General features: G+C 35.5%; 1 protein-coding gene across 12 annotated transcripts in view; it reads right to left on the bottom strand.

Moving 5' to 3' along the window:
• EPB41L3 (erythrocyte membrane protein band 4.1 like 3) overlaps window positions 1–18,250 on the bottom strand; it is a 90,390-nt gene that overhangs the window by 10,109 nt on the left and 62,031 nt on the right. For all 12 annotated transcript variants that reach the window (XM_081324664.1, XM_081324665.1, XM_081324668.1 and 9 more), the window contains 4 exons: window positions 15,152–15,369; window positions 1,589–1,642; window positions 1,089–1,124; window positions 28–219 (listed from right to left, as the gene is read on the bottom strand). In XM_081324664.1, the coding sequence (XP_081180790.1) occupies window positions 28–219; window positions 1,089–1,124; window positions 1,589–1,642; window positions 15,152–15,369 (500 nt within the window). The remainder of the gene's footprint in view (window positions 1–27; window positions 220–1,088; window positions 1,125–1,588; window positions 1,643–15,151; window positions 15,370–18,250) is intronic.

The raw sequence follows: 18,250 nt of genomic DNA, 5'->3' as shown, positions 1-18,250 counted from the left end.
TTGAAAAACAGGCAGATAAGCACTCACCTCGTCAGGCACAAGTGGTTCAATCATAGGGGCTTCTTCATGTCTTGCAGCAAGCCGGACTGGTGACGTTGAAAGTCTCTTTTCCCATTCACTAGTCCCTGAGGTATCTGTAGTGGTTTCTAAGAATGTCCGTTTCAGCTCACTTATATTGGTCTGGTGTTTTATCAGATCTTCCTGGGTTTTATCTAGTTCCTGATTTTAGAAAAGGGAACGCAGCATTTTATATATATACACACACACATATATATATTAGCTTCTCTGAGTTAACACAACCGGAAAACAACTAAATTTTCAAAGTTAATCAGCAAAAAAGCCTTGATGAGATTAGCTCTCACAGCACTAACACAACACTCTTGGGAAACTGGTGTTTTAAATGACAGGTGTAGGACACTTCACACATAACAATGTGGCAAGGGCATTTGCTACTAGGTAGGATTCCTGTTAGGGGTTGCCAGCCAATCCAAACTCCCTGCCAACTGAGCCTATATTAATGTGCATTCAGAAGCACCTGTGCTCTCTGTACATTGCTCTGTATGTGGAAAACATTTCCTGGGCACACTTCAATATGCAATGTGTAAAGTAGTCCTCATTCATGTGAGCATCAAATACTTTTAAGAGAGTCATAGTTCACACACATTCTAGAAACAGACTGTGCAACAGTTCTAAAAAACAGTATAACAGAATATCCTAATCTTACAGGATTAATAATTTGATTTATTTAGCAAGTAAAAAATGCACGTATCATGCATCATATACAAATTCACAGCTTAACCACTATATTTAAAACACGTAGAATACATGCACTAATATATACCCGTACCAACCTCTAACATAAGATTACTATGTTTGATATACACATTTTCACCCTGTATGCGCTTAATCAGACTATTCTGAAAAAACTGGAAAAAAAAGGAAAACGTGAGGACCACAATATTCAAAGAATGTAAAAATGTTGTTCTAAGTAATGTTTGCAAATATTGTGGGTATATGAATAAACACAAGAATTTTTAGCTATGGAGAACAACATACACACAAAAAAAACAAGGCGTTCTTTCACTTGCCTGTGCTTTGAGATCACCATCTTCCTCCTGATCTGACTGTTTAGGTAGGAAAAAAACAGAAAACATTCTTACTAATAAAAATCATTTAATAGCTATAATAATCATCGCAATGTTTTTAAACAGTTCATACTGATCAAATGAACAATCTATACAGGAAGTATTGACACTTCTGCTGGCATAAACCTCCACCCAGATGCATCTGTTTTAAAAGCTATCTCAAAATGTTTTGGGAGCAGCCAAAATGTATATATAAAGAGAGATAACTGAAATTAGTGGAAAACATTTTCATATAGAAACTATTTATGCACTGTCATAGGACATACCCCTACATGGCATAGGGCCTGGTTACTTGAGGGAGGGCCAGTCTTGCATAGCACCTGCCTGGCCAATTCAGTCCTACAGTGTTTTCATTACTAAATGGTATCAACTATGCTAACATTCAGATTATCTAAGATATATGATATATTCTTTGACAACAAATCCAGAGCAACAGTACACACCTCTGTGGCTGTGGTTTCACCATCTGCTGCAGTGTCAGTTCTTTCACTGTCAGTCTGTGTTATATGACAGGTTCCAAGAAGAAAACAAGAATGAGAAATAAACCCAATTTGTAATTAAACAAAATCACAGGTTGAACGGTCAAATCTACATTTTCATGAACTGCATTATAATCTCTTTTCAGACAAATGATAATTTAAAACAAGCATAATCCAAAACAACAGATCAGACAGCATTAAGATCAAGGCATACTGTATAAAGTAGTGGCTTTTGCATTACGCAAAATCATTAAATTGTGAAGTTTGAAGGAACACAAGGATCACCTAGTACAATACTCTGCAATACGCAGGAACATCAATTAAGCCATCCTTGACACTGGTTAGCCAAACAAAACATAATCAGAAAAATATTTTTTCTTTATTTTTTCTAAAGAGAGCCATTGACTTAAACAAGCAACAAAATGTGCTAATTGCACTTTTGTAAGTATAATTTAACTGGGGAGAGCCCTGTACAGTACTTTTAATGAGACATCATAAAAATATTGTTCTATAATTTCTTCCTTTAGAGAAGGAAAATCTATATACACATCTATTTTAACAGCCCCTTGATTTTAGCCCCTTATTTGCACAAAGATTTTTTTTTCTCACATGGTTTTAAGGCTGTCTGCATTAGTAAAGTTTTAACAAACACACAAACAGAACAAATTTAGCTATATCTTGAACAGAATTAACATTTCTCAATATTTAAATCTGATCTAGCTGTAAGAGAATGTTTTTATGTAAAGCTATATTTTCTATCAGTGTTTATAAAACATAACATTGTATTTTTAAGTAACAGAAAGTAGAAATGATCAAAGTAAACAAAGCACAGCATTATCCATCCAGCATTGATACATCCTAATATGTATCATGAACACTTTGTTTTCATTAATACTGTCTCAAAATGAACAACAAAGAGATTTAAAAAATACTTTAAAATAAATGTATAAAATGTTGAATGGGGTTATTATGAAAAAAGTCAGGCTATGAGCTATGACAGTTATACAATGATCCAAGGGACTGAAATATGTTTGAAAATATTCAAGACAGAGCGGTTATTCTGTATAGGTAGGTAGATATATAACATGCAGTCCAAATGTTTTGGATTATAACTACACATTCCCTTGCCATGCTGATTGGGACATAGAGAAATTGAAAATCTACACAACTGGACAGTGTCAGGTCACCTATTTCTACAGTAGTTCAGAACCTCTTCATGGGCAAATGATGTAATATATTAAACATGCAATTGTATTAATTCATATTTTGGGGTTGGAATAACAATCATTAAGTTGACAGAACAATTTACCTACAGGTAGTCCTCGCTTAATGACCATTTATTCAGTGGTTGTTCAAAGTTAAAATGTCACTAACAAATAGCAGTTACGACTGGTCCTCAAAGTTACAGCTGTTGCAGCACACCCATGGTCATTTGGCAGCACGACATTTGGCAGCCTGCCCACATTTACGACTGCTTCAACCCACCCCACTCACCCATCTCCCCCCATCTCTGCCATTTTGGTTGCCCTGTACTCAACCATCCCTGCTGACCTTTATCATCTTCTTCCTCCCACTGCTAACAAGACACTCATGGCCAAGGAAGCTGCTGGCCCTTCATGCTTCTGTGAGGCCTCCATGAACAGCAGTATTGTTAGTTTAATTCTCTTCTTATTTCAATGCAAGAAAAAGAAGTATCACATTCATTATGCTTACAGGTAGTCCTAGCTTAATGAGCAGTTGCTTAACAACCATTTGGTTATGACTTCCCATCCTCACGGTTATGACTGCCACATCTCCCCTTGCAGTCCTATGATTGCATTTCAGGTGTTTGTCAACCAACTTGCATTTATAACTGGTTGCAATGTCTTTTTTATTTTTTTATTTTAATCCCATTAATATCCCGCCCTTCTCTGAAGACTCAGGGCAGCTTACACTCTAAGCACAAATCAATGTGCTTAGCAATAGCCTTCATTCTATGTACATGCCTGCTTATTAGGGCTTTCGGGGGCCCCCAAGCGGCATTATTACGAAGTCAGCTTATTGCCCCCAACAATCTGGGTCCTCATTTTACCTACCTCAGAAGGATGGAAGGCTGAGTCAACCTTGAGCCTGGTGGGACTCGAACCTGCACTAATTGCAGGCAGCTGGTGTTACTTAAGGAGGCATTAGCCCACTGCTCCACCAAGGCTCTTGCTGTCACATGGCTGCAGTCTATGACATTTTTTTTGCTGGTTTCCAGAAAAAACTTACTTCCAACCCTTTTGTGTTCATGTGGCTTGTCACTAGCAGCATAGGTTCTTACTACATTTATCATTTAGGTATTCACATTTTTTCAATTATTGCAACACCAGTTCTTCCACACCTACTCTGCAAACTGAGTTTCTGTCCAATTCAGATAAACATTTTCTTTACTTTTCTAATGAATTGTGTTAACTGGGATCCATTCAGCCTTTCCCCAGAAGATGAAATGCAGTGAATCATGTTTTTGTAATATATAAATTACAATGATGCCAGTGTGTTACAGCCACACTGATCAAGAAGGCTGATCTGGCTGTGTCTACCCTGCTCATAATACTGTATATGAAAATTGTCCTCTGCCAACCCTATACCGGCGGTGATTTCTTCTTTATCTTTTTAGCATCTCCTGTTTCAGCAACCTGCTTATCCGGTGTTGAATCCTTCCAAGTTCTAAAATAGAATCTAGTCTATCAGGAGCAATTCATCCCCAAAGGATCACTGCTTCCTTATCAATTTCTTCAGATGTTTATCATTTCCAAAGTTGTCCATGCATTAAAGTGCTTTTAAATCTTAATACAGTTCAAATGGCAACCAACGGTATACCAGCTGTCTGTTATATAAAAGAAGATGGATGGAATCTACATTTTTTGTTGCCTTGCTGCTGTAGTTTTACCATTAGCCTGTCTCTATTGCAATTTACCTTGTTCATTCAAGAAATTATTTGATTTGTACACAAAGTAGATTGCATTTGGTTTTATTACATCTGTTTAGTGCTGCTGTGCCCAACCAGAGGTTTTTGTATCATCCTAAAATGCTTACTACATCTGCGCAACAGTAGTCTGTCCCAAAATATCCCAGAGAAATACCTTCTTTCAGCCATGGAAAGAATAGTTTCTTCCTTTTCACAAAGCTTGATATCCTTCCTCATCTTTACTCAAGATTTCCTTGTAGCATGAATATGACCCAGAAAGTCATGATTTCGGTTCTTGTTTCCTTTTGTCCAAGATAACCTACAACTCGTAGCACAATATTCCATTTGACAGGAAATCTCAGGATTTCCATCCAGACATTATACCACTTAGCTGACACTGTAATTCCTACTGGCCTATCATTCTTACTAGAAGGTTTGCTGCTACTACAAACTGCATAGGAGCTCCTCTGTTAGGTCTATATAGTTTTAAATGCTTGCCTGAGTGAAAGCCATTCACATTTGATAAAATTAAGTGAGCTCTAGCTTTTTAGGCAGACAAAATTGTATTATTTTGCTATTCCCTTCTCTTTGTACTCAGCATTGAAAAGGTATCTTCTAATATCTTTTTACCCATTGCATTCAAGATACCAATTTAAAATTATCCAGGCTATTGGTTCTATTGCCAAAATACATTCCACAGAAACAACTACCTCTTTATTTGCTTCTCTTGAGGTATTCCTTTGCTGGATTTGTACGAGGTATCCGCACAATCCCAGACATTTACCTTCACAACGCATCGGTATTTTGGTATTCAAATGCATTAAGGATACATTTTGGGAGATACTTGCACACATTTCATTTTCTTCTTAGCAGAGGTAGGAACCTCACATCAAAGTAAATCTGCTAGTTACCCATACATAGCCAATACACACAAAAAAACCCCTTTTTTACACATGATTATGGATTTTCAGAAGTTCATCAGCGCATTTCTATGAACCTCTTTCGTTTCCCTAGCAAAAGTTTGTCCTGACCTTGAGTGCCATGCTGAATTGAGAAGAGACTGGAAGCTGTATCCAGAGGCTTGGCAATATAGGGCTCACCTCTAACAAACGTACTCCTTGGCTACAGAGTTCCTAGTAGTGTCTTTGTTCCAGAGAATCATTCATATGTATAAATATAAAAACTACTACTCAAAGAATCAGAGTTATAATCAAGCCTATTCCTTTTTTATCACCCTGCTTTGGGTTGAACTAGACCTATATTCACATGTATTTGACAAGGAGAAACACTAGTCACTAACACAGTCCTTGCATGATCTGCATTAAACTGACTGTTACAAGACTAGGGTAGCACTGAGACAGCAAGGGATGTGGGAATATTAGTATCTGCAAATTACGTTCTGGGATGCATGTGGAGGGAAAAATTGCCAGTTTATCATTTACTTCTTTTTAATTTTAATTTACAGTATTTTATGACCAGCCAAGTCCAGAATGGATTTCCTAAGCAATTATTTGTGAACAAGCTAAGCTCCCTTTTCAATGGGAGCCATTTTGTGAGATGATCAATGAAATGCTCTCAAATTCAAATGTGCTTGTTGACATGGAATGTTACCTATTTCTGGTGTGTACGGTTAAGCTATAAAACTACAGCATAAATTGCTTTACCAAAAACAGTTGTTAAAGTTGTTTTAAACAAAATTTGCACTGATATAGTTAGTATGATGATGTTTATAACAACCAGTGTATCTATTGGACTAAACTCCCTTAATTCCTATTAACAGGAAGATGCAGTCGAATATATCTATAGCATAAAGAATGAAGGCAACAGTTTCAAATAAATAATATAAAAGAGCTGCTTATGTCACTACAATTTCATTAAAACAACTAAATCAATTTATTTATTTTGGGGCACACAGTTTATTTCCATTCAGTGTCTGTATAAAATAAAAATTAATTTTAAAACTAATATGCTGCAGTTATTTGGGAATAAGTCCTATTAAATAGAGACATATTGTAGTCAGCAATTAAATTGTTAACAATTAAAACATTCAGTCCAGAATAATACTTTCTTGTTAATCATTATGGCAGTTGAAGGTTTACTTTTCTCAGAATAGAATCAGGCATAATTCTACAGGTTACTGTATGAATCCTAAATAAATTGCAAGGAATATATGATATACCTATGCAGTTTATCTCTTTTTCTCTAGGTGCCATCATATCAGTATGACCCAGCACTTCATGTCTTGTCTTTTTACTGGCTATAACTCTAAATTGCATCTAGAGTTATAGCTGTTGCTAGCTTGTTGCTACCTTTTAAAATTCTAAATTGCTTGAGCATCCTCTTTTAACCATTTTTACATGAGAGAACATTTTCAAATCCAAAACACTTACTTATTATCTAGCTATAAGTATTTAGAATGCAATTCCTTCTGCTCTTGTAGAGAATTTTATTGCACGGTGCTGTATGTATTTAATCAGAAGTAAATCCTATTCAATTCAATGGGTTGTACTCCCAGGTAAATGGGTTCAAGACATGGAGGTAATGCAGCACTCTAAAGTGAGATTTTAAGCAGTTTTAAGAGACTCCCCCCCCGAAGAAAATAATTACTAGATCATTGACCAACTTGAAGTTTGTTGGAACTACTGCTGGAATTTAAAAACAGACATTTTTTCCTAGCTTGTTATATTAATAACTGCTGTGTTTTGTTTTGCTGATGTAATGTAGACATGCCAAGATTCAAAAGAAAATATCATGCAATATGTCCAAACAAGAGAAGCACCCTGGATTAGGCACAAATCAGTGTAATCTAGTAGACAACTGTTAGTCCTGGTCTAATCACAAGCTTGGTTCATATATAATGACATGAGTTGGTGTTACAATATTCATGCCTTTCAACCCAGGATTGCCAACTAGTTCGCTGATCTGAAACTTGTGTTTTGGCACACACAGAACTGTGTATTGGCACATTATAATTTCTACACAAACAAAATAATTAACTGAATTGGTATAAATAAAATTTAAAGCAAGCACAGGTCTAACCGCATAGTTCCAAATCATGATTTGACACTACATCTGAACCAAGCCAATCTAAAGCAAACAAACTAGAAAACCCGTCCTATCCCATTCCAGCTCAATTTTATTTAGAATAAATCTTATTGATTTCATTTAAGCTTACTGGCAGGCAAGCAAGGTTGCTTTGTAATGAATTATAAAATATGCTTCCCGTCAGCTGGCCTGGTCTGACGGGATGGGGTTGGGTTTTTATAAATAGTTTTAATTTTAATATGTATTAATTATTACGGGCATAATGGTTTAATCACTTTTTAATTTTTGTATTCTGTTTTTTATTATGTATTGCCCTGTTCACCGCCCTGAGTCCTTCGGGAGAAGGGCGGTATACAAATTAAATTATTAAATTATTATTTGGGTTGATTGGTAATTCTAATTAAACAATTTGCAAAATGCAAATGTTTCTGTTCAAAAATTTGTAATTTAAAAGACCGTCATAAAGTACTTGCATCTTATACATTTGACACTATTATTCATGGTACAATTGTATGGTACAATTCAGTTTTCAAATTTTATGTTGCGGAAAACAATAGCTTGTGTGTAGGAGACAGTATTTTGTCTTAAATAGGCTTCATTAATCCTGTAAAAGACTTATTGCTAGACTAGAATATTTTTTTGTTAGACATGCTTAAGCATGTTCTTCACTTTGATTATAGGCCTTATTAAAATAAAATGCTCTAAGCAAATAATTTTGGCAGTAAGGGAAGTACAGTATGTAGCACCTAAGGAATAGAAACACCCTCCAGTTGTGCTCTCTACTCCTGTGCTTGCATCTATGCAATTTTGTGGGCTGAAGTAAATGATAAGACACAATTTCCTGGCTATTCTTCAACAGAAACTAAGAAACTCAGTTTGGATGTATGGTACTCTCATCTTCAATACACTTTTTGACACTAAATCTGTTTTAAGGATGGAAGAGTAATTTGGAACTTCATTTTCCTATTTAGCTAAAGTGTTATAATTTTTGAGCTGGATGCAAGTTCATATAAAAGGAGCAAAAAGCAAGCAGAATGCTTTCTGACTTCACAGCTGAAAACCCACAACTCAGGATTGTATTTGAAATAAACTATTTGCAACGTTCATTACCTAGAAGCAATTTGTAAAAGTCATCATTTTATACACTTTGTGTTGTGCCTAACCCTGGGCTCAAAGCTACACTCTCAACACAACAAAAATTTTAAAAAAAATATCTGAACATATTGGCACAGACAAAAATGAGGTTCTGAAAGGACTACTGGTGCAGCATTCTAACACTGTTTAGGACTGAAACGATGAACACAAAAAAAGTGTGTTCTGTGTCGAGGTACACACCTCTTCCTCTGAACTGTCACTCAGGTCATTTTCAAGTGAAGCACTCAAGGAGGCCGCCTTGGGCTCCAGGTAGCAGAGGCACATAGCCAAGGGAAAGGAGAGAGTGATAGCATAGGGTACTGAGAAAGAAGCCGAAAGCAAAAAGAAAAAGATGAAAAGGAAGCAAGGTACAAGGGAAGGTGAGCGAATGGGAAGGAAATGCTGCACGCTTTGTGGCAGAATGTTTGTTTCAGACAGATTTGGAAAGGATAAGTAGCCATCGTCATCCAGGAGAGAAGGGAATGATTCTGGAAGTTGCAAGGAGAAAGAAAACAATGTTCCACCTTTTCTGGCCTTCTGCTTATAATTAAATGCCATGTCGTGTTCAATAGAATAAGCTCTTCCTTTCCTGCTAAAGTTCAAATCGGTCTCACCCTGCTTTTGACTGGTGTTTTTTAATGATTCACCATCTAATAATATTTTACTATTCTCCTTAAACCTCCTGCTATGGAGTTTTGTTGAAGATGCAAAGGAACCATTGGGTGAGGATGGCAAGGGGGGTAATGAATCAATGTCAGGCAAAAGTGGCTGATGAAAAAAAAAAGATAGCAAGTGCAAGAGCAAAAGGACAAAAAGAAAATTATAATTGGTTAATTTCCTCTGCATATAAAAGTTAATTGCATAAAGTTAAAAGAACAAGCTTAATTGAATTAATTATACCAATTTCCATGCTGTATTCTATGAGGGCAGCCAAATACAAAGTCAACTCATCTGTTAATATACATTATTAATTATCTTATTTTAAAAAGTTCAACATACACATTTTGTAATTAATTGCTACATTAAGTTTGCAAACTAGAAATTCTCAAATTGAAAGGTTCAAAATTACCCTACAAAGGAATGAAACTATATGGGCTATATGCTTCTTTTGTGTATTACACCATTCCCTTTTTAGCTCAAGTTGCTCTAATTGTACCTTCCTCTTTGGCATGCTAAAAATAAAATTTGGTATTTCAAAAAAACAAACAAACACAAGAATGCTACATAGTTATTCTCTGAATCCATGATTGTAAATCTGTGGTTCACCACTCATTCTGCCATCATTTTCCCAACTGAATTACCACTGTAAAATGGATAAGGAAATGGAAGAGGACAATGATGCGAACAAGTTAAAGTGGAAGTAATACTTTACCATTTCAAGTTTACTTTCCAAAAAAGGATTTCTTTCTTTATGGCATTCTGAGTCTTTAATTATAATTCCCCATGATTTTTGAAGAACATTTTATATAAAACTCTGTATTACAAATGTCTATAAGATTTTGAACACTGAGGAATGTGTCTATGAAAATACCATATATTACTGTAATGAAAACAACAGCAACTCCTTCTCTATTAAAAACTTAACTAAGATCTCTTACTAAAATGGAACTACTAATTACCAAAAAAACCCAAGCAAAAATTCTTTAGTAATAAAAAAATAAAAACCTAAGGGAGCAAATCTTCTCACACAGCCTACTGAAAACCATCCATGTTTACTGTTACAGAATGTTGAATATTAGAGAAAATGGAAGAAATGGAGGTTAAGAATGGAATGCAGTGCCCTAGATAGCTAGCTCAAACAAAAGGACTTAGATCGCAAAGTTGTTTTAAAATCCTTTGGTTCTAAACAAGGTCTACCTGAAAAATAATAAGCAATGCCTTATAAAAATGAATTTACATCAAAGTATATCTTATTGCAATAGATCTGCTTCCAGAGAAGTCTGTATAGGAATATGGAATATTTTCTTTTACCTGAATGCCAGAATTTTCTTAATTCACCTGTGTCTGAATCTCTCAAATTGAGGCACGTACAGTATCTTACATAAAAATTGTTAATGGAAGATAATATTCACTGCTAGCATAAGCAGTAGAGCAGGAAGTCTATATAAACCCAACAATTTGTGCTTGCTCCTTGAATACGGAGAATTATTTTAATTCTTAATTTATTTTTATGAAACAGCAGAACAAATATCTTCAAAATTTTCATCCATGGAGAATGCTTTTGGTCTAATAATTAAGGCACCGGGCTTAAAATCAGAGACCATGAGTTCTAATCCCACCTTAGTCAAGAAAGCCAGCTGGATGTTCTTGGAATGGTCACCCTAGGTCCACCCCCCCCACCCCGGTTATTGTGGGCAAAATAGGAGGAGGAAGATGTGTTGGACACCTTGAGTCATTTATTCAAAATAATTATGGTGGGAAATAAATACATAAATACAAAAAAAAAATCTTATGCATTACAGAGAATTTCAAGAGGCCTTCTCAACAAGGACTGTCAATGCTAACCACAAAATCTAGTTGATTAATAAACAGTAGCAAAGACTTTCTGTGTCTTTGTTGCTGTATCATTTAGATTTATTCTCTTGGATTGTGCTTGATTTATGGAGGTTATAAATTAACTTTGTAACTAATTTATAAATGGAATTCAAAGTTTGGGCTAGCAATTTAAAAATTCTAAATGACTTGGGATGTTGCTATTGGGAAAATTATTTTTTGCTAAAAACCTGACAGTCTTTTAGGGTAAGCTGCTCCAGAACCATAATTTTGTAACAATACTGTCTATAACAACACCTTCCCCAAGAAATTAGGTTATTTTGTTCATATGTATATTCCACAAAGTAGAAATTTCGGCAAATGCTTTACTGTATTAGTATTACCAACTGCTAGATTTCCCCACCCCCGGTTTTTGCTGCTTCAAATACTGTGAACATTTGTAATAACTGATTATTGTTGTTAATGGTTTTATATTTTGCAAATCATGAAAGCAATTCCTTTACAAAACACAAAAGTTAGAAATTAAATATTTCAATATTTAAGTAATCCTACACATCCAATACTCCAGAAATAGTGTTATGGAAAGTTAGATATAAATTGATCAAACGGATTTTCAGATTAAATTGTCCACTAGTTGATCTTCTAATTAAGAATCCCTAACATCCCTAGAATAAAATTCTAGAACTCCTATCTATAGAACAAAAACAAACAGTATAAAGAAACAATCTCACTGACTACAATGCATGTAATATTTCACATGAGTGTTATATTTTTTTACTGAAGGAGTTTCAGGTGTGCATCCTGTTACAGAGGAACTGGTGAACTGTGGCTCTCCAGATGTTGCAATTATAGTATATCTCACTATTATGTTACCTAGGCCTGCTAAGAGTTGATTCAACAATATTTGGAAAATAAACATTGTCCATGCCGTTGTAATTGGCATTCCCACTTCTATACTTCTGGATACGTTTCAGAAGGACAGAGGTTGAAACCAGTCAGCAGGTAAGGGTCTTTGTTCAAATGTAAGTTTACATATTTTTTTGATACAGTCACACTTGAAGATATTTGCTCCTAAATGCAGCTATATAAAACCAATAGTAGATTGGGTCCTAAAATAGAAGATATAAATCCGTATTTATATAGGAAAAATATTTATTTCCTATTTTCTTACTATGTATCTTGGTATATTTTTTCTGAACCTCTTTTCTCGTATCATTTAATCTCTTAATAATAGAGGTATAATTAGTACATTGTGGTATCTATTTATTGCAAAGGGTGAATATATTCCAGTAGGAATTTTAAGTAACGAATAAGAATAAACATCATGGTTGTCAAAAATCTAAATATACATTTGAAGAAACATGGAATCCCTAGAATATGCCATATTTCATGCATATTATCACTTAGTGAACTTTAATTGTCAAATAAAAATTAAAAGTGCATTCAATTGGACATGAAAAGCATTGTTACAGCAAGACAGTTCTTGCAATGTAATCTGCAACTATAAATGTCACTCTTCATTTTTAGCCTTTAATTTAGTGTTTCTTAACTTTGGCAACTTTAAGTTGTCTGGACTTCAACTCCCAGAATTCCCCAACCAGACATCTTAAAATCGCTAATTGAATGACAAATGCAACAATGAATAAAACTGTTTCTGATAATTTTTTATATTTAAGAGGTGAAAAGTCCTTTTATCAACTAAGTTTTTTAAAAGTGTGAATTCATACATTTTGTGAAGTTACTGCAACATCAGCCTTTGTTGTTGTTAGCTGCAAAGTTGTGTCCGACCCATCGCGACCCTATGGACAACGTTCCTCCAGGCCTTCCTGTTCTCTACCATCTTCTGGAGTCCATTTAAGCTCACATCAGCCTATGTACCTTCTAATAAGTAATTACTGTGATAATGTATACCTATACAGCAATCTATCACACCTATAATAATAATAATAATAAGTTGGAAAGGACCTTGGAGGTCATCTAGTCCAAACCCTTGCTCAGGCAGGAAACCCTATACCATTTCAGGCAAATGGCTGGCCAGTCTCTTCTTAAAAACTTCCAGTGTTGGAGCATTCACAGCTTCTGGAGGCAGGTTGTTCCACTGGTTAATTGTTCTGTCAGGAAGTTTCTCCTTAGTTCTAGGTTGCTTCTCTCCTTGACTAGTTTCCATCTGTTGCTTCTTGTCCTGCTTTCAGGTGCTTTGGAGAATAGCTTGACTCCCTCTTCTTTGTGGCAGCCCCTGAGATATTGGAACACTGCTATCATGTCACCCCTCACTCTTCTCTTCGTTAAACTACACATACCCAATTCCGGCAACTGTTCCCTATATGTTTTAGCCTCCAGTCCCCCAATCATCTTTGTTGCTCTTCTCTGTACCCTTTCTAGAGTCTCGACATCTTTTTTACATTGTGGTGACCAAGCCTGGATGCAGTATTCCAGGTGTGGCCTTACCAAAGCATTGTAAAGTGGTATTAGTACTTCACTTGATCTTGATTCTATCCCTCTGTTAATGCAGCCTAGCACTATGTGGGCTTTTTTGGCAGCTGCAGCACACTGCTGGCTCATATTGAAGTGATTGTCTACTAGGACTCCGAGATCCCTCTCACAGTTACTACTACTGAGCAAGGTACCACCTATACTATACCTGTGCATTTGATTTTTCCTGCCTAAATGTAGAACCTTACTTTTTTCACCATTGAATTTCATTTTGTTAGATAGCGCCCAGTGTTCGAGTCTGTCCAGATCCTCCTGTATTTTAAGCCTATCTTCTGGAGTATTGGCTATTCCTGCCAGCTTGGTGTCATCTACAAATTTGATGAATTCCCCATCTATCCCCTCATCCAAATCATTAATGAAGATATTGAAGAGCACTGGGCCCAGAACAGAGCCCTGGGGCACCCCACTACACACTTCCTTCCATGTAGATGCAGTTCCATTGAGGACCACACGCTGAGTACAGCCTGTCAGCCAGCTACAAATCCATCTGGTGGTGATGCTATCTAACCCACCTAGACACTTGAATTTAACTTCTTCAATTCTCAGCTTTTACCTATGGTGATTGGGAATTCTGGGAGTTCCAGTTTGGAAGAACAACATTTTTGGGGGAAGGCTGGCCTACACACACAAAAGATGCCAATCTAAGCTGAGAGAGTGTATTCCTACTATATCTGGGGTGTGCTGCAAAACTGCTGGAAAACAATGGCCGTGGGAGAAATACGTGACAAGCAGGATTATGGAAAAATACATCTGTATACCTTTATAGAAGCATGTTGAAACACAGTGAGTACTTAACGTCTTAAATTCTTGGACTCAAATGTCTAAACTGGGTGGACTCACATCCCAAACATTGATAAGTGTTGATTTTATTGTACTAAGGGATACAAGTATATTGACTCCTATGCCACTATATGTGTGTCTGTACAATATGTGACATACTATATAGGGATCTGGGACTAAAGCTAGTCTTTCTAGCTGTTCATTCTATACAATATTTTCTGAAGGTCTACCAATAGTCTATTTCTTTAATAGGAGACCTGGAATTAACATGATCTGGAGTTAAAAGTAATTTCAGATTTATTATGACAATAACATAGAAATAAACAATGCCAAAATACTGATTCTAAGATCAGGAAAAAAGACAGTTGTCTTATAATGACAAATAATTTAAAGGCAATTCAAAACAGCAAATAAAATGCAGTAACCCACAAAAAGAGTTATTTACATTGTAGAGCATGTAGCATATTCAAAAGTGAATCATGTTCTCTATATAAAACTAAATTGACAGTGTTCATCTTCAAATTGACAGAAAAAAGCTACTGTACAGAATCACAAATTATTTATTACCAAACACTGGTAATTTGCCAACACTTTATGCTCTGTCACCAAAATTGCTTAGTTGACAGAATTAAATTAAAAATATAAAACTATACCTTAGTATCGTGCCGTATTGCTGAAACTGGAGTGCCTTCCTCTTCTTTCTTTTTTATCTGTTCGTCATCTTTCTCTTCTTCTGCTTTCTTCTCTGGGGTCACAGTAGTTATCAAGTTTGTTTGAGAGATGCCCTTTGTTGTAGTGTACTGGCCAGTACCAACCTCTGCAGCAGACATAGAATCCTTCATGTACATTTCATGGTTTTCATTCACTGATGCTAAAAGTAAATGCAACGTGAAAAGATGAAATCTTAAAACAGATGATTCATTAGGCTAAGTAAAACTATATTCTGGATTAATTCTTTAATTTTGTGCATGCCTACCCAAAAGTAAATCTCATTAAATTCAATGGGATTTATGGCCAGGCCAGTGAGCACAGGTTTGCAGCATTAAGCAGTCTGCCAGTGAAATGAAAGCCTCATGTTTCTAAAACATGCAGAAACATAAATGCTAAATACCTATATAAAACAATACAATTAATATGCATGTATGTGTATGTATATGCATATACAACTATTGTATTAATGTGATATATATTCACATTCATGCAGATACTTTTATATCTAGAATCTTCTTTTCTAAAGTTTGTCCTAGAATAGCTTCAAAATAATGAAATTATCTGACCACACTGCACTATACTTATGTAAAGAACCTAAAGACGATTAATATAGACAACTTAAAAGTACTTTCTTAAAAAAAAAGTAATTAGCAACCAGAGGCAATTAAACACAGTTAATTCAAACTGCAAGCTACCAATGTGCTTGACATATAGACTCAAAGAAGTATCACTAATTCACTGGAAAGAGAAATTTTTTTTGAAGAGTAGGTTAAAAAGTAATTTATAGAAAGAAAAAAAATGGCCATTTCACCACACCTTTATTATACCAACTTGAAACACTCTAAATATACAAGGCATACATTAGGGCTGTACAAAATAAAGAGATATTTTACAATAGGCAAGAGCAATTATAAAACAGGACCTCTGTATGTCTGCCGAATGTTGCAAATACTTCTTCCAAATGCTTTGCATACAAAAATACAACAGCATTATTTTCTAATCATATACAAGTAGTCTTCAATTATGACCTCAACTGGGAAGAGAATGGTGGTTACTAAACAAGATGGTTCAGTGAAACACAGGCGATTTTATGACCTTTTCTGCCACAGCTGTTAAGTGCATGACTGCAGTTAAGTGACTCATGCAGTCATTAAGTGAATCTAGCCTCTCTCATTGATTATCAAAAACTGGCTGGGAAGGCAGAAACCTAAAATCTACAACAAATATAGTTACCAAGCACCTGAATTTTGATTGTTTGAAAGTCAAAAGTTCCCGACACCATTTTTAATTACTTGATCCGTGAGAACGCTTCCTTCCTAAGATTTTTTATGATGATTAAGGTACTGGGGGCTCCTGACTCTCCTGCCTGATGGTTTGGATCTTCTAGGAAAAGAAAACTTAGCACATCCTTTGGCAATCTGTTTTACTGACCGACAGCTCATAGTCATCTTGAGGTCTAGCCTGGGCTTCCTTTTTTATGATTTTAACCTGGTCTTGCCTTCTGAGAAAACAGACAATAATTGCACTCCCTCTTCTATGTGACAACCTTCAGAGGTTTAAAGACAACTATCACAATTTCCCTTCCCTTAAATATCCAGATCCTTTAACCATTCCTCACCGAACTTGTATTAAAGAGTTCTTATCGTCATCATTTATAAGAAAAGAAAGTATGCATGCAAAAGATGAAAATTAGCTCTCTTTAATTATGCAAGACATCTGCTCATACAAGAATGACTTTTCCATTCCCTCTTAATCTTCCAGGATGCTTCCTGAATTTTTCCAGAAGAGTTTTATAAGGTTTTGGAAAAATAAGCTGCAATGGGCTGAGAGAATTTGATCTGCCATCAGAAGGATGCTATTTTCAATATTTCACTCTAGATGAGTTCTTTTCTGGTCTATGAAATAGATGCAATTGACTTTAGTACATACAAATCACTTAGGACTTACTTGGAATAAAAAATTTTAAAAAAAATGAATTAAGAGATGAAAACTAGCACAAAATACTCTTTGTGCTGTAATTTGTATTATGTAATAAAGTGGAAGCATAATGAATCTGTACTATATGGAAAATTAAAATGAACAAATGAATAAAAAAGATTTTTACATTTAAAAGTAGTGAGATTCATGAATTCAAAAGGATTATGAATCAGTACTTTTGCTCAATAAATCCAACTCTGATTATACACAAGTCATTTGGAGTTCACTGGAAAAAAATCAGAATGTAAATAAAACTATGGCGTTGGAAAAAGCCACTTAGATCAATGACTCCAAACTTGTGTTTTGAGTAACAGGCTTTCCCAATCTGTAGGCAGGGTCTTTCCCAATCTGTGACTTGCAGCGGGGTCACATAGCAATAAATGAAGTATTGCTGAAGAGTGCAAATTGTTTCCCAGCAAGTTTATCAGTTTGATGGAAAAAGTATGTTGAATTCAAAGAAAAGCTACAGTTCTACAACCATTAATGAAAACTTAATGTCTTTTTTGTCTTTTTAACACATCTGCCTTTCAAACGAAGAGTACCATGCCTAAAAGGGACATGGTCACTATGCAAAGCTTTGACCCTCAGTCTGCAATACAGTGGAAGAGAGAACTGAAATTGCAAGAATGGGGGGAGGATCTTCTAAGCATCAGGCTGGAAAGAAAAAAGCAGAGGAGCCATCTTGGTGCAGCTACGCTGAGAGAGAATGCCAAAAGCAACTTCTAATCTGCTAGCAGCTTGCAAAATGCAGCTTTTTAACAGTGGAGTGGGAAGGAAAGAATTCACTTTTCTTTCAGTGAGTAAGAGTCGGTATCTTCAAAATAAAACTGAGATTTCAGGAAGTATGCCAAAACAAGTCAGTTCATCCTTTCCCTTTAATACATGGATGATTTTATTGGACTCTTTGCTGCTGATTTCCAAAGTTGTAAGTTCTATCATTGTTTTAATTATTACAATGACTGAAATTTAATTATTAATATGGCATATTTATTTCTGGCTCAACCACATTTTTATTCATGGAAAATGGCATCACATAAATTCAATTTAGGGTGTAATGTAAATGC

This window comes from Vipera berus (assembly GCF_964194415.1).
Source record: "Vipera berus genome assembly, chromosome: 3".
Taxonomy (NCBI): domain Eukaryota; kingdom Metazoa; phylum Chordata; class Lepidosauria; order Squamata; family Viperidae; genus Vipera; species Vipera berus.
The sequence above is the reverse complement of the archived record's forward strand: the minus strand, read 5'-3'. Positions and strand labels throughout refer to the sequence as shown.